General features: G+C 37.2%; 1 protein-coding gene across 2 annotated transcripts in view; it reads left to right on the top strand.

Moving 5' to 3' along the window:
- Positions 1 to 2,132: 2,132 nt before the first annotated feature.
- LOC147344092 (cytochrome P450 2C21-like) overlaps positions 2,133 to 26,983 on the top strand; it is a 47,573-nt gene continuing 22,722 nt past the window's right edge. For both annotated transcript variants that reach the window (XM_086378797.1, XM_086378798.1), the window contains exons 1-7: positions 2,133 to 2,407; positions 9,416 to 9,578; positions 10,258 to 10,407; positions 17,578 to 17,738; positions 22,069 to 22,245; positions 23,239 to 23,380; positions 23,965 to 24,152. In XM_086378797.1, the coding sequence (XP_086234923.1) occupies positions 2,135 to 2,407; positions 9,416 to 9,578; positions 10,258 to 10,407; positions 17,578 to 17,738; positions 22,069 to 22,245; positions 23,239 to 23,380; positions 23,965 to 24,152 (1,254 nt within the window). In that variant the 5' untranslated portion in view covers positions 2,133 to 2,134. The remainder of the gene's footprint in view (positions 2,408 to 9,415; positions 9,579 to 10,257; positions 10,408 to 17,577; positions 17,739 to 22,068; positions 22,246 to 23,238; positions 23,381 to 23,964; positions 24,153 to 26,983) is intronic.

Below are 26,983 nucleotides of genomic sequence, written 5' to 3'. Positions count from 1 at the left end.
ATTTTAGCCCTCTTTTCCTTATGAAAAATAACTTGATAATTTCTTTAAGCTTTGCTACCACATTCTCAGTCATTATTTAGACTCAAAAGTTTTGCTTGCCTTTTGTACATCATTAATTTTGTGTCCCACTTTCTCCCCTTTTGGGGATACATTTTTATTTTATTTTATTTTTTTGGAGTTTTTCCTCAGGTAATTATTTCAGAAATGATTTCAAGATTATAAAAAAGTCTGAATGTTCGCATGTCCAAAAATGTCTATATGTTTCTTACTGATTTTATTTTGGGCTCTACCACACAGCACAAAGGACCTTAGTGCCCTGACCAGGGATTGAACCTGCGCTCCCTGCAGTGGAAGCATGGAGTCTTAACCAGTAGTCCACCAGGGAAGGCCCCCAAATGTCTATATTTTGACCTTATGGTTGAATTGAGTTTATCAGGTGTAGAATAACAATTTTGAAAGTCATTTCCTATTGAGCTTTTGAAGATTTTACTTGACTGTTTTTAATCATTTATAAGCATTGTGTAAGGAAAGATTTATTCTAAATTGAGTCTCATTCTTTGTAACTTCCTTTTTCTCTTTAAAACTTTTCAGGGTTTTATTTTCCCTTGTTATTCCCATGTTTCACAAGATTTTAGGAGTGTGGATTTTTTCTCTGTAATCCTGTTTAGAATTTGGTGGATTCTTTGGATTTTTCATCATTGTAGGAAAAATATATTCAATTTCCTTTGTTTATTATTATTTGCTTATTTTTCTCTCTCCTTAAAACTCCTGTGATAAAGTCACTAGGATTTCTATTAATAGAACTATTTCCCATACTACTTAATTTGTTTAATGTTCTCATCATTACTATTTTGTACTCTATCCTTGTGGAAACCCATGTTACTGCTAAATCTTACTATTGTTTAAAATAAGTGAAAATGGAACTAAATCTATTTTATTACTCAGCATATCCATTTATTGAAAAATATTTTTTGCCACCACATACTTAATTACCAAGAACTTCTCAGTTTTCTAATAACTTTTTCTTTTTCATGGCTAAATTTAGCTGATGATTTTAACTTTTCTGTTTTCACTAAGTTAAGTCCTTCAAGGATTAGTTTTCTGACTTTTAAGTTTGATACTTATTATGCAATTGGAGGTCCTCAAATATCTTTTGAGTCTTGAAATTTTGTTCATGTCTATGAGTTTCTAGACACTTTCAAATATTTATAGTATTGAATGCTGGAGTGTATTTTTTCACCTAGGTGTGAACATACAAGGTTTGCTCTGGCTCTGTGAACCTTATCGGAAATGGGTATGCAGAGAAGCCAGGTGGGTGATATGCAGCCAAGGGACCTTCCACTAACATCTTTGAGTGATTTCTTTCCTTGACTTGTTATTCCTGTTTTCTGTCTAGTGTGTGCTGACCAGCATCTCCTCTGGAAGTAAGTGGTGTCAGAACTCCTGGCACAAAAAAATAAAAAAGAACTCTGTGAGACTAGTGGGATTCTCTTTTCTAAGATAAGACCAGCTCCGTATTCCTTTCTTTATTTGTCCTGCCTCCTTCTGTCTTCACCTGGCGTTACCATGGATTTTATGAGAAAAAGCTCTAAGAGAGTGCTTCTTTTTCTGCTCATATGATGAGCAGAGATGCTTTCATCAATTGCTGTGGTTGTGAATTCCAGTCCTTTGAAACTCTGGATACCTTCAATTTTATTACTAAAATATGGCCATCTCTGAGAAAGTGAATTGTTTTTTAGTTGAGATTTCCATTGAAACTTACATCCTTGAAGGACTTAACTTAGTGAAAACAGAAAAGTTAAAACCATCAGCTAAATTTAGCCATGAAAAAGAAAAAGTTATTAGAAAACTGAGAAGTTCTTGGTAATTCAGTATATGGTGACAAAAAATATTTTTTAACAAATGGATATGCTGAGTAATAAAATAGATTTAGTTCCATTTTCACTTAAACAGCAGTAAGATTTAGCAATAACATGGGTTTCCACAAGGATAGAGTACAAAATAGTAATGACGAGAACATTAAACAAACAGTAGTTTATCAATACTAATTTAACCTTTCATTTAAATATATGTTGACAAGCCAAAGTGCACTGATGATAAAGTCTTATTTATTTAAAAGTTCAAGACTTATTGCATGTTTGGTGATAAGCTTGCACTTTGTTTGTTTTTTTCTTTGCACTTAGTTTTTATCAAGTGTTTGGATTCTAAGCTTTCAGTTGCCCTCACGCAAAGCACACCAATGGATCTCTTTGTAGTTCTAGTGATCTGTCTTTCTATTTTGATTTTCCTTTTTCTATGGAATCAGAGGCATGCCAAAGGGAAGCTGCCACCTGGGCCCACTCCTCTCCCAATTGTTGGAAATATTCTGCAGATAAATATTAAGAATATCAGCAAATCCATAAGCAAGGCAAGTATGATTACTTTTCTTCCAGTTGTTTGTAATGAATAAATAAGACTGCCCTATGTCTTGTCCCAGACTCCTTAGTCCCAGACACCATGTTTGTTAAAAGTGGTTTTAAAGGGGAGTTCCCATTGGACACCTGGAAGTGGTTTTATTTATATATTTATTCATTGTTATTTATTTTTATTCATTTATTTAAAAATATTTATTTTTGGCTGTGCTGGGTCTTCATTACTATGCACAGGCTTTCTTTAGCTGCGGAAAGCAGAAAATGCACTATAGGTGTAGTGTGTGGAATTCTCCTGCCATGACTTCTCTGAGAAGTCTCTGTGGCTCTTGGGTTCAGTAGTTGCCCCTCACAGTCTCCAGAGTGTAGGCTCAGTAGCTGTGGCACTCAGGCTTTTTCCTTGCAGCGTGTGGGGTCTTCCCAGACCAGGGATCAAACCAGTGTCCCTTGCATTGTGAGGCAGATTACTGCTGGATTACCAGCGGAGCCCTATTAATTTATTTTCAATTGATCTAGAGTTGATTTACAATATTATGTTAGTTTCACGTGAGAATATATAAAATTTTGTAGATTATGTTCCTTTGAAATTTATTATAAAATACAGGCTGTATTCCCTGTGCTGAACAATTTATCCTTGTAGTTTATTTGTTTTATACATAGTAGTCTATAGTTTTTAATCTCTTACCCCTCTTTTCCCCCTCTATTCTTCTTGTTTCCCACTGGTAACCACTAGTTTGTTCTCTATGTATATGAGTCTGTTTGTATTCTGTTCAATTCATCAATTTTATTTTTTTTAATATTCCACATATAAATGATAACATAGAGTATTTTTCTTTCTCAGTCTGACTTACTTCACTAAGTGTAATGCCCTCCAGATTAGTCTATGTTATTGCAATTGCAAAATTTCATTCTTTTTTGTGGTAAAGATGGTAAAGAATCTGCCCAAAATGTGGGAGACCTGGGTTTGATTCCTGGGTTCAGAAAGATTCCCTGGAGAAGAGAATGGCTACCCACTTCAGTATTTTTGCCTGGAGAATTCCATGGACAGAGGAGCCTTGTGGGCTACAGTCTGAAAGTGAAGTTGCTCAGTCATGCCCAACTTTTTGCAACCCCATGGACAGTAGCCTGCACCAAGCTCCTCAGTCCATGGGATTTTCCAGGCAAGAGTACTGGACTGGCTTGCCATTTCCTTCTCCAGGGAATCTTCCTGACCCAGGGATCGGACCCTGGTCTCCCGCATTGTACACAGACACTTTACCATCTGAGCCACCAGGGAAGTCCTGGGCTACAGTCTAGGGGGTCGCAAAGAATTGGATACAGCCTAGTGACTAACATTTTCACTTCACTAGGAGGCAGATCCAAAAATATATGCTATGATACACGTCAAAGAGTATACTGCCTATGTTTTCTTCTAGAGTTTTATGGTTTCTGGTCTTACATTTAAGTCCTCAACACTTTTTGAGTTAAGATTTGTATATAGTATGAGAAAATGTTTTGTTTCTGTGTTGTTTGTCACTGAGTCATGTCTGACTCTTTGCGACCCATGGACTGCAGCATCCCAGGCTACTTTGTCCTGCACTATCTCTTGGAGTTTGCTCAAACTCATGTCCGTTGAGTCAGTGATGTTATCTAACCGTCTCACCCTCTGCCACCCTCTTCTCCTTTGTCTTCAGTCATTCCCAGTATGAAGGTCTTTTCCAATGAGTTGGCTCTTTCTGTCAGGTTGCCAAAGTATTGGAGCTTCAGCTTGATCAACAGTCCTTCCAATGAATATTCAGGACTGATTTCCTTTAGGATGGACCAGTTGGATTTCCTTGCAGTCCCAGGGACTCTCAAGAGCCTTCTCCAACACCACAATTCAAAAGCATCAGTTCTTCAGTGCTCATCCTTCTTTATGGTTCACCTCTCACATCCGTACATGACTACTAGAAAAACCATAGCTTTGACTATATCGACCTTTGTCAGCAAAGTGATGTCTCTGCTTTTTGATATGCTGTCTAGATTTGTCATAGCTTTTCTTCCAAGGAGGAAAGATTTTTTAATTTCATGGCTGTAGTCACTGTCCACAGTAATTTTGGAACCCAAGAAAATAAAATCTGTCACTGCTTCTACTTTTTCCCTTCTATTTGCCATGAAATAATGGGACCGGATGCCATGATCTGAGTTTTTTGAATGCTGATTTAAGTCAGCTTTCCCACTCTCCTCTCTCACCCTCCTCAAGAGGTTCTTTAGTTCCTCTTTGCTTTCTGCCATTAGATTGGTATCATCTGCATATCTGAGGTTGTCAATATTTCTGCTGGTAATCTTGATGCCAGCTTTTGATTCATCCAGCCCAGCATTTCATACGATGTACTCTGCATATAAGTTAAGATATACTCTGCATATAAGCAGGGTGACAATATACAGCCTTGTTGTACTCCTTTCACAATTTTGAACCAGTCAATTGTTCTATGTCCAGTTCTAACTGTTGCTTCTTTACCCGCATACAGGTTTCACAGGGACAGGTAAGGTGGTCTGGTACTCCCACCTCTTTAATAATTTTTCACAGATTTTGTGATCCATACTGTAAAAGGATTTAGTGTAGTCAATGAAGCAGAAGTAGATATTTTTCTGGAATTTCCTTGCTTTCTCTTAGAAGAGGATGAGATGGTTGGATGGCATCACTGACTCAATGGACAAGAGTTTGAGTATACTTTAGGAGTTGGTGATGGACAGGGAGGCCTGGTGTACTGCAGTCTATGAGGTTGCAAAGAGTCAGACATGACTGAGCAACTGACCTGAACTGATCTTGTTTCTCTATGATCTAATGAATGTTGGCAATTAGATCTCTGGTTCTTCTGCCTTTTCTAAACCCAGCTTTTTCATCTGGAAGGTCTTGATTCATGTACTGCTGAAGCCTATCTTAAGATTTTGAGCATAACCTTACTAGCATGTGAAATATTTTAATTTAATTCTTTATGTGTAACTGTCTAGTTTTCCTCACACCGCTTATTGAAGAACTTGCCTTTTCCCTACTGTATATTTTTGTGTCCCTTTTCACGGATTTGTTGTTCATGTAAGTGTGGATTATTTTCTGGGCTATATGCTCTGCTCCATAGACCTGTGTCCATTTTTGTGCCAGTACAATTCTGTTTTGGTTACTGTAACTTTGTACTGTAGTCTGACATCAGGGAGTATGATACTTTCAGTTCTGTTCTTTCTTTGGATATCTTTGTCTACTTGAGTTACTTTGTGTTTCCATACAAACTTTAGAATTACTTGTTTTAGCATTTTGAATATTACACTGGTATTTTGATAGGATTTGCTTTGAATCTGTTGATTTCCTTGGGTAATATGTAATATGTTCGTTTTAACAATATTAACTTTCCCTGTCCATGAGCATGTTATGTTTTTCCATCTATTTGTATTGTCTTTTTTTTTTAAATCAGCATCTTATAGTTTTCTGAGTACATGTCTTTTACTTCCTTGGTTAATTAGATTTATTGCTTGGAATTTTATTCTCTTCTATGTGGTGATAAGTGGGATTGTTTTAATAATTTCTCTTTCTGATAGTTTGTTCTTATTGTTTAGAAATGGAATAGATTTCTGTATGTTAATTTTTTTTATCCTACAACTTTTCCAAATTCACTGATGAGCTCTAGGAGCTTTTTGTTGGGATTTTTAGAATTTTGGACAGCAAGGAGATGCAACCAGTCCATCCTAAAAGAAATCAGTCCTGAGTGTTTATTGGAAGGACTGATGCTGAAGCTGAAACTCCAATATTTTGGCCACCTGATGTGAAGAACTGACTCATTGGAAAAGACCCTGATGCTGGGAAAGATTGAAGGTGGGAGGAGAAGGGGACAACAGAGGATGAGATGGTCAGATGGCATCATTGACTCAATGGATATGAGTTTAAGTAAACTCCAGGAGTTGGTGATCGACAGAGAGGCCTGGCCTGCTGCAGTCCATGGGATCACAAAGAGTTGGACACGACTGAGTGACTGAACTAAACTTAGAATTTTATAAGCATAGTATTGTATCTTCTACAAATAAGGACAGTTTTTCTTCATTCTTTTCAATTCCTTTTATTTCTCTTTTTTTGATTGCTATGGCCTTGATTTCCAATATGATATTTTGAGTAAAAGTGGCAAGAGTGGGCATCCTTATCTTTTTCTTGATTTAAGAGAAAATGCTTTCAGTTTTTCACTGTCAAGTATGATAATGTTAGCTGTGGACTTATTATATATGTGATTTTTTAATTATGTTGAAGTATGTTGCCTCTATACCTACTTTGTGGAGAATTTTTAATCTTAAATGGATATTGGATTTTATAAAAAAACTTTCCTACATCTATTGAACAATCATATGATTTTATTTTTCCATTTGTTAATGTAGGGTATAACATTGATTAATTTGAGGATATTGAACCATACTTGCATCCCTGGGATTAATCTCACTTGTCCATGATGTATGACACCCAGACATGATTTTAGATGGTATACAGCTAAAGATTGCCAGAAGGGAGTGAGATCAATGAGATCATTGTTGAAATTGTCAAAAGTAGGAATTCTCTGTCCATGTTGTGACCTATGTGTCCTTTATAGCACTTATTTTTGGCGAATTCTAATGGCAAAGAAATTGCTTTAATTTTTAAAAACTGCATAGTTACAGAGTGATAACCCCAAAATTTTCCTGAAAGAATAATACATTGATTTGAAATCAAGGAAATAACCAAGTTTCAAGAAATTTCATAGTTTCTGTTGTGTTTGCTCAATTAATGAATTACTATTCTATAGGTTGGAGAAGGCATTGGCACCCCACTCCAGTACTCTTGCCTGGAAAATCCCATGGACGGAGGAGCCTGGTAGGCTGCAGTCCATGGGGTCTCTAAGAGTCGCATATGACTGAGTGACTTCACTTTCACTTTTCACTTTCATGCATTGGAAAAGGAAATGGCAACCCACTCCAGTGTTCTTGCCTGGAGAATCCCAGGGACAAGGGAGCCTAGTGGGCTGCCGTCTATGGGGTTGCACAGAGTCGGACACGACTGAAATGACTTAGCATTAGCATTCTATAGGTCTTTAAATCTTGTAGGAATTATCGGAAATCTGACTTCTCTGGGAAAGGTAGTCATGAGAGCACTGCCCCTGGAAGCTCCTCCTTCTGTGTATCAGACTCTGGTTTTGAAGTGACTATGTCAGCACCCCAGCTCATACACTTGTTAACTCACAGGCTTGGTCAAATTATAAAATCTCTCTGAGCTTTAATTTCTATTTCTTTAAAAGGTGAATAATAATTATTATGCACAAATATTAATACCTGAGCTTAACAAGTTGTTGAATGCCTACTTTCAGTCCCAGGTGTGTCAGATGCTGGGAATTTTCAAAGTGAAAGAAAGTGAAAATTTTAGTCACTCAGTCATGTCTGACTCTTTGTGACCCCATGGACTGTAGCCCGCCAGCCAGGCTCTTCTGTCCATGGAATTCTCCAAGCAAGAATACTGGAGTGGGTAGCTCTTCCATTCTCCAGGGGATCTTCCCAACCCAGGGACTGAACCGAGGTCTCCCACATTGCAAGCAGGTTCTTTAACTATCTGAGCAGTGAATTAAAAAAAAAAAAAAAAAAAAAGGTCAGCAGTATGGAATTTACAGTCTAGATGGTAAGCGTGTATTTATGAAATAGTTATCCAAATAAGTGCATGATTACAAACCATATAATAGGAACACAGTGATGTAGTTTAAAAAGGTGATGTAGTTTAAAGGATTACAGGTAGGAGGCACAGTTAGTAAGGGTTCTCTGTGGAAGTGAAATTGGAGATGAGATCTGAAAAATAATTAAACATTAACTGGATAAAATACAGGTATATGTTTGTTCCATTTTTTTTTCAGCCTGAAGCAGACTTAGTTATTGAAATGTCTGAAAGAGGACCAATTGTTTGTCACCAAGAGAGTAGGTAAAAGCATGGTGTGAGATGAGATTAGGCAGGTAAGCAGACAGCAGAGTATGTAGATCTTACAGGGATTTTAAGAATATTGGTCTTTACCATAAAAACAATATGATATTCTTTAACATTGGCTTTGTGAAATGGCTTGCTGTATGGAGAATGGATTATAAGGTGGCAAAAGGACTCAAACATTGGACAAGTTGAAACAGTGAAAGTCTGTACACTAAATAAGCTGTCATGACAGAAAGACCGCAATAATGCAGTGACTTAAGGAAGACAGTTTATTTCTGCCTTCCACATAGCAGGCGTAGAGTTAAGTGCTGCTGAGCTGCCTCTCCTCCATGAGTTCTTTCAGAGAACCAGATCTTCTCAGTCTTGTAGTTTACCATCGCATGCTCTAAGGCTTTTGTTCTCATTTGCAGCCACAGAGGGGTCATCTCCATGCTGTCATTTCAACCTATGGATAGGAGGAGAAATGAAAGGTGTGTTGTCATCCATTTATGCCAGTGTAGAATTTGTGCACATCCCTTTTGCTTATCTCAGTTCATGAAAACTTACTTGCATCATCTCACTGGGAAGATGGAAAATGTCTATGGCTAGGTCCTTATGTATTTTGAATGCTTAGAGGTCTCTGGTGCTAAAGATGTGAAGAATGGATGATGAGGGGATGATTATCAGTCTGCATGTGTGAGAGATGGAGCACCTTCCCTTAAACAGAGGAAACATATCATTTATTGCCACTATAAGAAGGAAGGAGCAATTATAGGTTTGGCAGAAAAAAGCTTAATAGAATAATACTAATAAAATTCATACTATGGCCTTTGTCACATTGTAGGAGCTGAATAAAGAATAACTATTGATGTTGATGATAATAATAACAGTATTCCTAATACTATAATGATAATTATCATTGTAGTAAAGTGATATCATATTAAATTACTGGTTCTAGAAATTGAAACCTTTTATAATGGGTGAATCTTAAGATTAAAAATATTTCCCACATTATCTACATTTTCCTATATTATCTACATTTTCAGTTTTGAAATGCTCACTGTTCTTGCATCTCCTGTTCCTTTTCCAGATAGCAGAAGATTATGGTCCTGTGTTCACTCTGTATTTTGGCATGAAGCCCACTGTGGTGTTGCATGGATATGAAGCAGTGAAGCAAGTCCTGATTGATCAGAGTGAGGAATTTTCTGGCAGAGGTAGTTTACCAGTGGCAGACAACATCAACCAGGGATTAGGTATGTTTCTATTTGAGGAGTGTGTGGGAATTGTAGGTTGGAAAGATTCAAATAGGCTAAGGAATTGAGAAATTATAGGTAATACAGGGGTTTATGAAAGCATCATAAATAAACAGTTTTCTATGGATCATTAATCCCTATTTAAAATTATGAAGATGACACAGTCTGAATGAAACATTAAGTGCAGTGAAAGCAAATCTTCTAACAACTAATGTTCTATTAATAAATTATGACCAGGTAAGAAAAAGAGAAGAGACAGAGAGAAAAGTAAGGGAGGAAAATGACAACAAATTATCCTAATTATTGAATATTTTGCTTTCTGGCCTGAGTCATGGTTGCTAAGACACTAGTTTTGGAAGCTTGCATGATATATACATGGAACCAACAAAGGTTTGAAGTATGTACATTGCATTCAATTTTCTATTCTTCTTAGAAAAAAAAGCAAAATAAAATTTTTTATCCAATAGAATATAATACAAAGCATAAAGCACAAATATGCTCTGAAAAGAGGGTCATGGGGAAACAATAATGATGAAAGGCCTGATAGGAATTCCTGAGGCTGTCACTCCTATATTTAATCCCTGCTTAGGTATCCTTGTCATTTCCTGGTTTAAAGACTCTCAGCTAAAATTCATGGCAATGGATTATTCTTCTCTGTTTTTGGTTTTCGTCCTGATAGGAATTGTTTTCAGCAATGGAGAAATATGGAAGCAAACTCGGCGTTTCTCCCTCATGGTTTTGAGGAATATGGGGATGGGGAAGAGGACTATTGAACACAGAATTCAAGAGGAAGCCTTATGTTTGGTGGAAGCATTAAAAAAAACCAATGGTGGGTATTTCTTTATGTAATTAGCAGTAACTGCTTGGGCAGACTAAATGCTATTACAAGTAGACTACAGAGAGATAATGGCTCAAATCCAACAGAAGTTGACTTCCTGCTCACATGACAGTGGTAGGAGGGGAAGTTGCTGGCATAATGGCCTTTTCAAGCACCTGGTTTCCAGGGCCTTTGATGCCTTCAGCACATGGTTGCCTTCCTGTGGCTCCCAGAGTTCATCTCCTTGAATGGTAGTGAGGGTGAAGGAAAGAATAAAAAAAAGTGCGATACTGTTTTTAATAGGTCAGGTATGGCAGGCACACGAAAGTTCTTTCATATTCCACGGGCTGTAAACTCAGTCACAAGAGTTGGGAAATGTGCTTATCTATAAGAGGAGCTGGGAAATGTGCTTATACATGTGCACAGGAAAAAGAAACAAGTGTTAATTTTGGCAATCTTCTAGTAACTTGGTGAAAATAATTTGAAAGACTAAGTTCTCAGGTAGCTTCTTGAGAAGTATTGCAAATTTTTTTGCAACACATGTATGTCACGTCATTATGCAGTACACCTTAAACTTGTACATTCTTGTCTATCTGTGATATCTCAACAAAACTGAGATAAAATTAGTGGTTCAGGTATAGATTTTGCACCAAGTACTTCTCTGCGCATAAGGTTGTATTATAGCTCCCCTTGAGTGTGAAGGGAGGGAGCTGCAGCAGCACACATCTGCTCGGTGTACATGTGTGTGGATGCCCATGCAGGACCGAAGAGGGGGTAGGAGAGAAAGGCGTGAATAGGAGACTTGACAGGGAAGGAGCAAGATCAGAATCATAAGACATATGTGGTTTTTAACCTCAATATTTCATTTTTAAAGAACATTATTAACTTACTAATGCTATATTCTAACTTGTAACTCAGTATTGTGGTTTTTTACCACTGATATATAGTCATCCAGATAGGTTTCTCTTCCTCATTTTTTGCTGCTACTGATATAAACAATGCAATAATTACAGATATATGCATGATTCTGGTTTCTTCTTTGAGTAAGTTTCTCAAATAGAGTGTCAATGAACATCATCTGGACTTTTGGTGCATATTATCTAGGAATGGGTGGAAGATTTGGCAGAAGCAGTGATAAGAACACAAGGTTCATCTGAATAGATTCTTCTCTATCCTTATGTTAAAATTTAACATATTAAATATGTTTGCATGTTCTTTTATCAAGAACATTATTAATAGTATAGTAGCTTATTATTTTGCAGGTACCATAGTTTATTTGACCAAGCTTTATTTATTTGTCCAGATAAACTGTTTTCAATACTTTGTTGATAATAATATAAAAAACATATTAATCATTGAATATTTCTGATTACTTTCTAGAATAAAATTTCTGAAATGGAATTAGTAAATCAATAAATAATGAAATTTGATACACATTATTTGTAAGTGGTTTTGTCCACCTGATTTGTATTTCAAGCAGAAATTATTGTTAGCTGTTTCCGTTTTCCCATAATTAATATGGCCTTCTCTCAGCTTCCTTACTGATGACCACCCATACTCTGCTTGATTCCACCTAACTATGGAGACCTCATACTCATGGGGTAGCCCAGTTTGACTACAGAGTTCCAAAGAATAGCAAGGATGGATAAGAAAGTGTTCCTTAGTGAATAATGCAAAGAAATAGAGGAAAAAAATAGAGTGGGAAAGACTAGGGATCTCTTCAAGAAAATTAGAGATACCAAGGGAAGATTTCATGCAAAGATGTGCACAATAAAACAGAAATGGTATAGACCTAACAGAAGCAGAAGATATTAAGAAGAGGTGGCAAGAATACACAGAAAAACTACACAAAAAAGATCTTCATGACCCAGATAATCAGAATGGTGTGATCACTCACCTAGAGCCAGACATCCTGGAATGTGAAGTCAAGTGGGCCTTAGGAAGCCTCACTACGACCAAAGCTAGTGGAGGTGATGGAATTCCAGTTGAGCTATTTCAAATACTGAAAGATGATGCTGTGAAAGTGCTGCACTCAATATGTCAGCAGATTTGGAAAACTCAGCAGTGGCCACAGGACTGGAAAATTTTCATTCCAATCCCAAAGAAAGACAATGCCAAAGAATGCTCAAACTACCACACAATTCCACTCATCTCACACAATAGTAAAGTAATGCTCAAAATTCTCCAAGACAGGCTTCAGCCATACGTGAACCGTGAACTTCTGGATGTTCAAGCTGGTTTTAGAAAAGGCAGAGGAACCAGAGATCTAATGGCAAAATCTGCTGGATCATGGAAAAAGCAAGAGAGTTCCAGAAAAACATCTATTTTTGCTTCATTGACTATGCCAAAGCCTTTGACTGTGTGGATCACAGTAAACTGTGGAAAATTCTTCAAGAGATGGGAATACCAGACCACCTGACCTGCCTCTTGAGTAACCTGTATGCAGGTCAGGAGGCAACAGTTAGAACTGGACATGAAACAACAGACTGGTTCCAAATAGGGAAAGGAGTACATCAAAGCTGTATATTGTCACCCTGCTTATTTAACTTATATGCAGGGTACATCATGAGAAATGCTGGGCTGGAGGAAGCACAAACTGGAATCAAGATTACCAGGAGAAATATCAATAACCTCATATATGCAGATGACACCACCCTTATGGCAGAAAGTGAAGAGAACTAAAGAGCCTCTTGATGAAAGTGAAAGAGGAGAGTGAAAAAGTTGGCTTAAAGCTCAATGTTCAGAAAACTAAGATCATGGCATCCAGTCCCACCACTTAATGGCAAATAGATGGGGAAACAGTGGAAACTGTGGCAGGCTTTATTTTTCTGGACTCCAAAATCACTGCAGATGGTGACTGCAGCCATGAAATTAAACGACGCTTACTCCTTGGAAGGAAAGTTATGACCAATCTAGACAGCATATTAAAAAGCAGAGACATTACTTTGCTAACAAAGGTCCATCTAGTTAAGGCTAAGGTTTTTCCAGTAGTCTTGTATGGATGTGAGAATTGGACTATAAAGAATGCTGAGTGCTGAAGAACTGATGCTGTTGAGCTGTGGTGTTGGAGAAGACTCTTGAGAGTCCCTTGGACTGCAAGGAGATCCAACCAGTCCATCCTAAAGGAGATAAGTTCTGGCTGTTCATTGGAAGGACTGATGTTGAAGCTGAAACTCCAACACTTTGGCCACCTGATGCGAAGAGCTGACTCATTTGAAAAGACCCTGATGCTGGGAAAGATTGAGGGCAGGAGGAGAAGGGGATGACAGAGGATGAGATGGTTGGATGGCATCACCATCTCGATGGACATGGGTTTGGGTAGACTCCAGGAGTTGATGATGGACAGGGAGGCCTGGTGTGCTGCGGTTCATGGGATTGCAAAGAGTTGGCCACGACTGAGCGACTGAACTGCACTGAACATGTGCTGGCAAAGTAATGCTCAAAATTCCCCAAGCCAGGCTTCAACAGCATGTGAACTGTGAATTTCCAGATGTTCAATCTGGATCTAGAGAAGGCAGAGGAAATTGCCAGAAATCAAATTGCCAAAATCCGTTGGATCATCAAAAAACTGACAGAGTTCTAGAAAAATATCTACTTCTGCTTTACTGACTATGCCAAAGCCTTTGACTGTGTGCATCACAACAAATTGGAAAATTCTGAAAGAGATGGGAATACCAGACAACCTGACCTGCCTCCTGAGAAATCGGTAGGCAGGTTAGGAAGCAGCAGTTAGAACCAGACATGGAACAACAGACTGGTTCCAAATTAGGAAAGGAGTACATTGAGGCTGTGTATTGTCACCCTGCTTATTTAACTTATATGCAGAGTATATCATATGAAATGCTGGGCTGGATGAAGCACAAGCTGGAATCATGATTGCCAGGAAAATATCAATAACCTCAAATACACAGATGCTGCTGCTGCTAAGTCACTTCAATCGTGTCCGACTCTGTGCGACCCCATAGATGGCAACCCACCAGGCTCCCCTATCCCTGGGGTTCTCCAGGCAAGAACACTGGAGTGGGCTGCCATTTCCTTCTCCAATGCATGAAGGTGAAAAATGAAAGTGAAGTCACTCAGTTGTGTCTTACTCTTCACAACCCCATGGATTGTAGCCCACCAGGCTCCTCTATCCATGGGATTCTCCAGGCAAGAGTACTGGAGTGGGTTGCCATTTCCTTCTCCACAAATACACAGATGATACCACCCTTATAGCAGAAAGTGAAGAAGAACTAAAGAGCCTATTGATGAAAGTGAAAGAGGAGAGTGAAAAAGTTATGAAAATGTTGGCTTAAAACTGAACATTCAGAAAACTAATATCATGGTATCCAGTCCCATCCCTTCATGGCAAATAGATGGACAAACAATGGAAACAGTGAGAGACTTTACTTTTTTGGGCTCCAAAATCACTACAGATGGTGACTGCAGCCATGAAATTAAGAGGCACTTGCTCCTTGGAAGAAAAGCTATGACCAACCTATTATTTAATATGACCAGCATATTAAAAAGTAGAGACATGACTTTGCCAACAAAGGTCCATCTAGTCAAACCTGTGGTTTTTCCAGCAGTCATGTATGGATGTGAGAGTTGGATTATAAAGAAAGCTGAGCACTGAAAAATTTATGCTTTTGAACTGTGGTATTGGAGAACACTCTCGAGATTCCCTTGTACTGCAAAGAGATCCAACTAGTCAATTCCAAGGAAATCAGTCCTGAATATTCATTGAAGAGACTGATGTTGAAGCTGAAACTCCATTACTTTGGCTACCTGATGGGAAGAGCTGACTCATTGGAAAAGACCCTGATGCTGGGAAGGATTGAAGGCAGGAGTAGAAGGGGATGACAGGATGAGATGATTGGATGGCATCACCAACTCGATGGACATGAGTTTGAGCAAGCTCCGCAAATTGGCGATGGACAGCAAAGCCCCGTGTGCTGCTGTACATGGGGTTGCAAAGAGTCAGATATGAATGATTGACTGAACTGAACTGAACTGAGTTTGTCACTGGTTAACTGACTGTTGGAAGCTTATTTCACATGTTGGGCAGAATCTTTTTCCTTGTAACTTCTACTTTTTAATCCCTGCTAGACTTTTTCCTTTTGGAGTATAGTGTTGTGGTAGTAACCAGGCTGGAGAAGGCAATGGCACCCCACTCCAGTACTCTTGCCTGGAAAATCCCATGGATGGAGGACCCTGGAAGGCTGCAGTCCATGGGGTTGCTGAGGTCGGACACGACTGAGCAACTTCACTTTCACTTTTCACTTTAATGCATTGGGGAAGGAAATGGCAACCCACTCCAGTGTTCTTGCCTGGAGAATCCCAGGGACGGGGGAGCCTGGTGGGCTGCCATCTATGGGGTCGCACAGAGTTGGGCACAACTGAAGCAACTTAGCAGCAGTAGCAGCAGCAGTAACCAGGCAGAAGCAGGATGGACCTCCCATAGAAAATTTAGTTTAGCTGTTAAGATTGGTAGTGATACACACATCTCAATAGGATATGAAAAGGTCTATTACACACATAATGAGGCTTTCTGTGGAAGGCAGGTGGCTAGAAACCAGATCCAAAAATGGCTTGAGAGAGCAGAGGAAGGATGCAGGCTTGAGATTTTTATGGGCTTTTGGGGATAGATTGCAGATGAAGGTTCTCAGTGAAAAAGCAGACCCTGTGTGCTTTAAATTTTGTTCTTCTTGCAAAGTATCACTTGAGCTTTCTTTAAAGTCACCTAGTCCAGATGTCAGTAGAAGAAGAAAAGACGAGGTTTACAAATTTTCATCAAACAGGAATAAAGCTAGTCATATTCTTTATTTTGGTTGGGAGGCCTGTTTCTAATACTATAACATATTTTCAAAATATCTGAATGTAACTCTAATTTCTGTCACTGTTCTTTTCTTCTATAGAAAAAGCACACTCCAATTTTTTTCTTTAAAAAATTATTTGTTTTTAATTGAAGGATAATTGTTTTACAATATTGTGTTGGTTTCTGCCATACATCAACATGAATCAGTCATAGGTATACATATGTCCTTTCCCTCTTGCACCTCCCTTCTACCTCCCACGCCTTTTTACCCCTCTAGGTTGTCACCCTGGTTTGAGGTCCCTGATTCATACAGCAAATTCCCTTCGGTATCTATTTTACATATGTTAGTGTATATGTTTCCATGCTATTCTCTCCATTCATCCCACTTTCTCCTTCCTCCCACCCACCTGTGTCCATAAGTCTGTTCTCTATGTCTGCATCTCCATTTCTACCCTGCAAGTAGTTTCATCAGTACTGTCTTTCTAGATACCATATATATGAGTTAATATACAACAGTTACTTTTCTCTTTCTGACTTATTTCACTCTGTAATAGGCTCTAGGTTTGTCCACCTCATCAGAACTGACTCAAATGCATTCCTTTTTATGCCTGAGTAATATTCATTGTATATATGTACCACAGCTTCTTTATCCATTCATCTATTGATGGACATCTAGGTTGCTTTCATGTCCTAGTTATTGCAAATATTACTTTAGTGAACATTGGGGTACATGTGTCTTTTTCAATTTTGGTTTCCTCAGGGTAATGCCTAGTAGTGGGACTGATGGGTCCTATGGCATTTTATTCCTAGTTTTTAAAGGAATCTCCATACTGTCTTCCATAGAGGCTGCATCAGTTTACATTCCTACCAACTGTACAGGAGGGTTCCCTTTTCTCCACATCCTCTCCAGTATTCATTGTTTGTGGATTTTTTGATGATGACCATTCTGACCAGTCCAATTTTTTCAGCTGCATTGTTGAAATATTATTTCAAGTCTCCCCAGTTTCTTGATTTTCTTATGACATTGCTGTTTCCTGTAGGCATGATGAAGAAGTATCGACAGTGAGGGCTAAATCTGGCAACATTAAAGACGTTTTAAAATAACCTTTTTCTTGTGAGTTACCTTTTAGATGTTATTTGGATAATGACATAAATAGGAGAACACTTGGAGGGAAAATAAATACATCACACTGGATTAGATAATTTTGCTTGGGAAAACACAATAAATTTTATTTTAGGCATGTTGAATAGTGATGATTGCATGCCCAGGTTGTTTCTATAATTAAAAAAAAAATCTTGGAAGTCAACCCTTCTTACTTACTTTAAACAGTAAATGTAAGATTTGTATACTGGAATATTTTCTAACATTTATATTGACTTTTTAGGATCTCCTTGTGATCCTACTTTACTTCTGAGCTGTGCTCCTTGCAATGTGATCTGCTCCATTATTTTCCGGAATCGTTTTGAGTACAGTGATGAGAGATTGCTAACCTTGATAAAATATTTTAATGAAAATTCAAGGCTTGTAAGCACCCCCTGGGTAGAGGTAAGGTCAAGATTCTCTTTAAATGGTAAACAAATGTCTAGCTAATTGATTGTTCATCCTTCCACATCCCTTTGTGTTCTATCAAAATGGATAATGTTAATCAAACTATCACCTGTAACTGATTAGTGAGTTATCAATTCAATTTAGCTAATGAATTGAGTTTTAAAATGTGAAATATTGTAATAAAAAGAAAAATATAATATTTAGTGTATCCATTATAGCAAAATATTTTTTTCAGAAACCTTTTTAACCCTCTGATTTATATAGCTATAGATAAAGAGAGTGGTATATAAAATACATTTTTTATGATAGTACATGTCAGGAAAAATTAATAACGTATGTGGTACATCCTTTATAACTAAGATTCTATGTGAAATGTAAGGTTATGATGTTTTCCATTTGGGAAGGACCATAGAGGACAAATATTCTATTCCTCATTTTTTGGAACATGAAAATTCACCCAGAGATATTAAACATATTTTCCAAAGTAGCCTAACCAAGAAAAAGAATGAGCTAGACTTAGAAGCTAGATTTCTCAATTCTCTAGCTAGTTTGATACAAGCTACCAGCCTTAATAAATTTCTTCAGTGTCTAGCAAAGGTATTAAGTCATGAAGGTACTATTTAAAAAGGATCCAATAACCTTTAGGATTAGAAATATCCAGGTGAATAAGGGCAACGTGTATATTTCTCAGGGCTTTCCAGGTGGTGCTATTTGTAAAAAAGGCATCTGCCAATGTAGGAGGTGTAAGAGATGCAGGTTCCATTCCCTGAGTGAGGAAGATCTCCTGGAAGAGGGCATGGCAACCCACTCTAGTATTCTTGCCTGGGAAATCACATGGAGAGAGGAGCCTGGCAGGCTACAGTCCATACGGTCACAAAAAGTTGAACATGACTGAAGAGATTTAACACGTATATTTCTCAAGGTATAAAATGCCTAAATAAAAATAAGCTACATAATTTAGGCATTAACTTAATAGTTCTGGTGAGTTTATTCATTACCAAAAAAGGGTGTGAATATTATAGACATAAAGGGAATTGTTGATCATAATATAATAATGAATGGTATGGGACTTTAACACACCATTTACACCAATGAACAAATCATGCACATCTGAACTTAATAAGGAAAAATTGGTGTTAAGCAACACATTAGATCAGATTTATACAGAACATTCCATCCAAATGCAGTCAAATACACATTCTCTTCAAGTGTACATGAAACATTCTCCAGGATAGATTGTGTTATGTCACAAAACAAATTAATTATGTCAATAAATTCAAAAAATTGAAATAATATCAAGCATCTCTTCTAACCACAACTGTGTGAAACTAGAAATCAATCACAAGAAAAAAATAACTGGAAAAATACAAACATGAGGGGATTGGATAATAGGTCAATAAAGAAATCAAAGAGGAAATGAAAATATTTTGAGATAATTGAAAATGGAAATAGAACATTTTAAAATCCTTGTGACAAACAAAAATAGTTCTGTGAGGGAGTTTTGTAGCAAACAGGCCTACCACCCCAGGAAACTAAAAAAAAAAAAAAAAAACTCAAACAAACAAACAAACAAAACAAAACCACCAATCTGACCTTACACATAAAATAACAAGAAAAAGAAGAACAAACAATGCTCAAAGTTAGTAGGAGGAAGGAAATAATAAAGGTCAGAGATTAAATAAATGAAACATTAACTGCAGACAATAGAAAAGATCAATGAAACTAAAAGCTGGTTCTTGAAGAGATAAACAAAAATTGATAAACCTTAGCCAGACTCATCAAGATAAAAAGAGAGACGATCCAAATAGATAAAATCAGAAATGAAAGAGAAAAGCATTACAACTGATATCACAACACTTCAAAGGATCATGATCACCACTATAAACAATTACATACCAGTGAACTGGATACCTAGAAAAAAAGTGTGCATTCACGGAAACACATAACATATCAAGACTAAATCAGGAAGAAACAGAAAATCTAATCAGCCTTATCATTAGTAATCAAATTGAATTAATCATCAAAACACCTCCATCATTGAAAATATAGGACCAGATAGCCTCACAGGTGAATTATATTAAAAATTTAGAGATGAGTTAATACATATCTTTCTCAAACTTTGGCAAAAAATTGAAGAGAAAGGAACACTTCCTCAAAAATTCTCAATAAAATATTTGAAAACAGAATTCACCAATACATTAAAAGGGCCATAAGCCAAATGATTGTGAAATGAAAGTCGCTGAATTGCGTCTGACTCTTTGCAACCCCCATGGACTATACAGTCCATGGAATTTTCCGGGCTAGAATACCAGAGTGGGTAGCCATTCCCTTCTCCAGAGGATCTTCCAAACCCAGGGATCAAACCCACGTCTCCTGCACTGCAGGCGGATTCTTTACCAGCTGAGCCACAAGGGAAGCCCAAGAATACTGGAGTGGGTAGGCTATCCCTTCTCCAGCGGATCTTCCTGACCCAGGAATTGAACAAGGGTCTCCTACGTTGCAGGCGGATTCTTTACCAGCTGAGCTATCAGGAAAGCCCAAACCATGATTAAGTTAAATTTATCCCAGTGATGCAAGAGTAGTTCCATATCTGCAAATCATTCAATCTGATACATTAAATTAACAAAATGAAGAAAAAAATTTATGATCACAAATTATGTTAAAAAAGACTTTAAAAAATTGAACATCCATTTATGACAAAAGCTCTTCATGAGTGAGTATTGAAGGAATACACCACAAAATGTAATAAAGGCCATAATGACAAGCCCATAGCTAACATCATACTCAACAGTGAAAATCTGAAAACATTTTTTAAGATTAGCAAAAAGACAAGGATGCCAGGGGAACAAAATGGTTACCTATTAAATGGGAAAAGACATTTCCAAACAATATATATCTGACAAGGGGTTAATATAAAAAATTCACACAGAACACATGCAATTCAAAATAAAAAACAAAAAAGCAAACTCAAAATAAATAAAAGTGTCTAAAGGACTTGAATAAGCATTATTCCAAAGAGGATATATAGATGTCCAATAAGCATATGAAAATATATTCAGCATCACAAGTCATCAGGGAAATGCAGATTAAAACCACAGTGAGATATCACCTCATATCAGTCAGAATGGCTCTTGTCAAAAAGAAATAACAAGTGTTGGGGGGAATGTGGAGAAAAAGGAACCCTCATGAACTGTTGGTGGGAATGTAAATTGGTGCAGGCACTATGGAAAACAATATGGGAGCTCATCAAAAAATTGAAAATAGAACTTATGTACAATTCAGCAATTCCAGTCCTGGGTATTTATCCAAAGAAAATAAAAACACTAATTTGAAAATGTATATGTACCCCTATGTTCACTGTACCTTTGTTTACAATAGTCAAGATATAGAAGCAACCTTAGTATCTATCAAAGAATGAATAGATAAGGAAAATATGGTTTGTATATATACAATGGAAATTTATTCAGCCATATAACATTGAATAGTGCTGTTTATGACAGTATGGATGGGCCTAGAAGATATTATGCTAAAGGGAAAATGTCAGGCAGAGAAAGACAAATACCATATGATTTACTTCATACTTGGAATTTAAAAATGAAAACAAACAGAACAAAATAGTGACTCATAGACCCAGAGAATAAACTAGTGGTCACTTGAGGGCAGGGAATGTGGGCATGAATGAAATAGATGAAGGAGATTAAGAAGTCTGAACTTCTGGTTATAAAATAAAGTCACAGGGATATAATATACAGCACAAGGAATAGTCAATAACATTTCAATAGCTGTATGGTGACAGAGGGTCCCTAAACTAACCATGGTGAAAAATTTGTAATGCATATAAATGTCACAACACAATTTTGTACACCTGAAACTAATAAATATTGCACATCAGCTATACTTTCATAAAAACTATAACAAAAAGGGTGTGATCCCTGCACATTTTTTAGGTGACTGTAGACATGCGTGTAGGGTACACTGGAGTGAACACTGGGTTCTACCTCTATCACTAGTTTTGTGTTTTAAACTGGTTGATGAACCTTTCTGGATCTCAGTACCCTCATTTGGAAAGATGGTAGTATGATCCTGAATTTCTTTAGAGGGTTATGGTTAGAAATGAATTTGAATGGTTTTGAAATTAGTTGGTAACCTGTGCATGCTGTTACTCCAGCTAATTTATCAGTTCCCTCTCAATCTCAAATGTATTCTAGTGCAAGATGCATGTTTTATTCATCTTAATCTACTCATTTTATAGCAACGTGTTTGATCCATAATATGGGCCTGTAAACGTTTGCTGAATGAATTAATGAATGATTCTTTCATCTTTCAGCTCTACAATACTTTCCCCTCTTTACTACATTATTTCCCAGGAAGTCATAATACAATATTTAAAAACATGACTGAGCAAAGAAAGTTTATTTTGGAGGAAATAAAGAAACACCAAGAATCCCTGGACCTCAATAACCCTCAAGATTTTATTGATTACTTTCTGATTAAAATGGAAAAGGTAAAATGGAACCCAGATTTGCTACTTTATCTTTGTGGGTGGAGTGATGTGACACATGGAATAGCTTTGTTCTTCTCAGTGAAATTGGTTTATTAGAACAAATGCTCCTTCTTAAATATGTGTTCACTGCTTGCACACACAAGAGTGAATATTGCCTGTACAAACCATAGTGGATGTCTTGAGATATTTATAAATTGTCACTGAAAATTATTCGGAAGTTTTAATATTTACCGTGTTAAAGCTGGTTCTTTATTTGGGGACAGGTTGAAGCACTCACACACAGACAAATAGGCACATTCAAGATTATTGATAGACAGCATATTCTTTTTTCGTCATATAAATTCCATGAATGAATGATGTAACAAATGAGAGAAAGTAGGAATTTGTGGGAATCAAGAAAGGCTCACTGTTGGAAAGATAGTAGGAAACAGCTGAGGTAAGTTTTGAGAAAACTCTGGCTTAGATTAACAGAGATGACAAAATTGGTTCAGGGAATGATAAGTACAGAGATGAAATGTGTGGAATTTTTAGAGATTATCTTGATTATAACTGAGAAACTGTCATGGGTGTAATGACTGATGATTTTGGGAATAGTGTTGCAGTTTGAGGATAGGTGATTCTGAATACTTGAGTGAGAACTTCAGATATGATGAAATAAACAATAGATGCTTGAATTGACAGTGAGTAGCAGTGATTACTTGATAAGAGAGAAGTTAGAAATTACTGAAGCACTGATTTGCTCTAGTGAGTATCAAAAGTGAAGAATCAGAAAGGACTTGGAAGTTTAACTCTATGTTTTAACGGAAGTAATTCTAACAACTCATCTAACTTTACCTTCATCTATAACACTCTGTAATGTTTGGCTTAATTTGTCAGATAATTAAATTTTTAAAAAATTATGATGTTAAAAAAATTATGATGTTATATGAAATTATTTTATGTTATTTATAAGGTTCTTTTATTTATCAAGTACTCCTAATACATCATTGCTAGGAAAAACACAACAAACATTCTGAATTTACCATGGACAACTTGATCACCACCGTATGGGACGTGTTTAGTGCTGGAACAGAGACAACAAGCCTCACTCTGAGATATGGACTCCTGCTCCTGCTGAAGCACCCAGAGGTCACAGGTAGGATCACAGATGATGAACAGGATGAAATTCTGGGTAGAAATTGGCACGCAACATTGATGACTATTCCATTCTTCATCTGCCTAGATATTGTACAAGAAGAAAAATTCATTATTAGTAGATCTTCCTATAATTGGATGAATTAAATTCAAATTAAAACTCATAATAAAATATTTAATCAGCAGCAGAGGTTTCAAGGGCTGAGGTCACTGTTGTTTTCTGTGGTGGAGTATCATTGATCTGCATCATGTCAAATGTAGTAAAGAGAGTTATCCTAGGATCTGGAAAGCATTAGCCTTCCTCTCTCTCTAAAAGGGCATTGCTTGATAAAGCCTTCTAAGTCCAGATAGATATATTTTTGTCAAAAGATAATTCTACTCAAATGCATTTGTAGTGAAAGGATTGATTCAGCAAAATCACAATCTTTTGTCAAAAAGATTCACTCTACAAAAATTATATACAAATTAAAAATTCTTTTCAATTATATCCTTTTTGGCAAACAAATTTTCCAATGGAACAATGATTAAGAAGATAAGAAAATGTCTTTTTATCTTATACCTAAATACTGATTCCTATCTTGCCAGCTAAAGTTCAGGAAGAAATTGATCGTGTGGTTGGCAGAAACCGAAGCCCCTGCATGCAGGACAAGAGCTGCATGCCCTACACAGATGCTGTGCTGCATGAGATCCAGAGATACATTGACCTTGTCCCCAGCAGTATGCCCCATGCAGCAACTCAGGATGTTAAGTTCAGAGAATACCTCATTCCCAAGGTAAGAGGTATTTCATCTATACTCAAGACTCTTGAAAGTGAAAGTCGCTCAGTCATGTCCGACTCTTTGTGATCCCATGGACTACACAGTCCATGGAATTCTCCAGGCCATTATACTGAAGTGGGTAGACTTTCCCTTCTTCAGGGGATCTTCCCAACCCAAGGATTGAACCCAGGTCTCCGGCATTGTAGACAGATTCTTTACCGTCTGAACCAAGGGGAAGCCAGTAGACAGTTAGGCACTGTATAATTCTACTGCTGTAATGGTTGATAACTTGACTCTTAAAGTGGCTCAGCTAGTAAAGAATCTTCCTGCAATGCAGAAGACCTGGATTCTATCCCTGGGTTGGGAAGATCTCCTGGAGGAGGCATGGCAACCCACTCCAGTATTCTAGCCTGGAAAATCCCTATGGACAGAGGAGCTGGGTGGGCTACAGTCCATGGGATCACAAAGAGTTGGACATGGCTGGGTGACTAAGCATGCACACAACTGTTTACAGGTACTACACAGTCATGTCATACATATTTTACCCTCTGACCACATGCTCCTTTCCTGTTTTGTTTATTAATACAATTTAATAAATATAATAGTACTTAGGCTTCCACAGGGTTCTCAGTACACTGATAACTCCACACTCTGCCTGTTCATTAGCCTACTCTTCTGTCTACTTATTTTCCAGTGTATGTTTTACTATTATGAGCACTTAACCAGTATCCTCTATTCTCATATGTCTCACACCATGCTGCCCCCACCTGAATATCTATCAGATAGTTAGTCACCTCCCTAACTATCTGTTTCACGTACTTATCCAAAATCCAATGCAACAATCTTCTGCCTTTCTGCTTGTGCTTGAGCTAATGACTCCTTCTGAAAAAGACCATGCAGCCCAGCAGGTTTTATTATTATCACCAACCCTAAATGAATCCTCAATCTTATCCAACATTCTTGCTTGGTAACCCAACTCAATTTTCTCCAACAAGCACGACATGGGCTTTCAGCCCTGAATTCTTCCCTTCCAGTTCTCTGCTGAGGACTTCTCCCCAAGTGAGTTAGTCTTCCACAAAGAAACTAAGAGCCATTGTAGGAAACTCCCTCAATGCCCATCCTCAAGGTTTTACAAATGTAGCTACATCCAAATCCTTTGTTTTCTCTTTCGTTTTGTTGTAGAAGAAGGGCTCTCTTTTTATCAAAAGTAAATCTTTCTGCCTTTCTCATGGATCCCTTTCCTGTCAGTTTTTCAGGAACCATTTCTTCTTTTTTCTTTATCTGTATTCTCTCTCTGCTTGCTGGCTCCTTTCCATTAGCATTTAAACATACTTAATCCTTTTGCATTTTAAGAAAAATTTTCCCAAATCCTGATCCCTTCTGTTCAGTAAAAGTGGTGACAATGGTTATGCTTGTCTTATTCCTGATATTAGAGGAAAAGCTTTCCCCTTTTCACTGTTGAATATGATATTGGCTGTGGGGTTGTTATATATAGCCGGTGTTAGGTTGAGGTATGTTCCCTCCATACCTACTTTGTTCAGTTTTCTTTTTTTAAATCATGAATTAATGTTGACATTCATAGATGCTTTTTCTGACTCTCTTGAGATGGTCATATGATTTTTATCCCTCATTTTCTTACTGAGTTGTATCACATTGATTGATTTACACATATTGAACCATCCTTGAATCATTGAAATGAATCCAGCTTGTTCATAGTCTATGGCCCTTTTTACTGTATTTAGTTTGCTAATATTTTGTTGAGGATTTTTGCATCTATGTTTATCAAGTGTATTGGCCTTTAATTTTCATTTTTTTTGTAATGTTCTTCTCTGGTTGTGATAGCCGAGTAATGTTGACCTTGCAAAATAAATTTGGAAGTGTTCCTTCCTCTTGTATTTTTTGGAAGAGTTTGTATTCATTTATCTTTAAATGTTGTATTTGGTAGAATTCATTATCAAAACTATCTGTGTGCTGTGCTTTGTTGCTCAGTCATGTCTGACTCTGTGACCCCATGGACTGTATCCAACTGGGCTTCTCTGTCCATGGGATTCTCCAGGCATGAATACTGGAGTGTGTTGCCATGCCCTCCTCCAGGGGATCTCCCCAACCCAGAGATAGAACCCAGGTCTCCCCCACTGCAGGTCAATTCTTTACTGTCTAAGCCACCAGGAAAACCCAAAACTATCTTTGTTTTTTTTTGATTGTTTATTGGGATATGACCACCAATTCAATCTCCTTACTAGTTATTGCTGTGTTCAAATTTTCTGTTTGTTCATGATTTTGTCTTTATAGGTTGGCATGTTTTTTAAGAATTTATCTATTTTTTCCAGGTTGTCCAATTTGTTCATGTATTGTTGTTCATTATCATCTGTCATCATCCTCTGTATTTCTGTGGTATCAATTTTAATGTTTCCTCTTTTATTTCTGATTTGTTTATTTGAGTTGTACCTCTTTTCTTCTTGGTGAATCTAAAGGTTTGCCACTTTGTTTATCATTAAAAAAAATACAGGTCTTATTCATATTGTCTTATTTGTCTCTCTCTATTTTTTCTGCTCTTTGTTATTTCTTTTCTACCACATTTTAACTTTGCTTTTTATTCTTTTTCTAGTTCTTTGAGGTATCAAGTTAGGTTTTTTGTTTGGGATCTTTCTTATTTCTCGATGTAGGCATTTATCACTATGAACTTTAAAAAAGATTTATTTATTTTAAATTGGACGCTAATTACTTTACAATATTGTAGTGTTTTTGCCATACATTGACATGAATCAGCCATGGGTGTACATGTGTTCCCCATCCTGAACCCCCTTCCCACCTCGCTCCCCATCCCATCTCTCAGGGTTGTCCCA

Source organism: Bos grunniens, chromosome 26 (genome assembly GCF_055505025.1).
Source record: "Bos grunniens cultivar Pamir isolate PY7600 chromosome 26, Bosgru_T2T1.0, whole genome shotgun sequence".
NCBI classification, from domain to species: domain Eukaryota; kingdom Metazoa; phylum Chordata; class Mammalia; order Artiodactyla; family Bovidae; genus Bos; species Bos grunniens.
The sequence above is the reverse complement of the archived record's forward strand: the minus strand, read 5'-3'. Positions and strand labels throughout refer to the sequence as shown.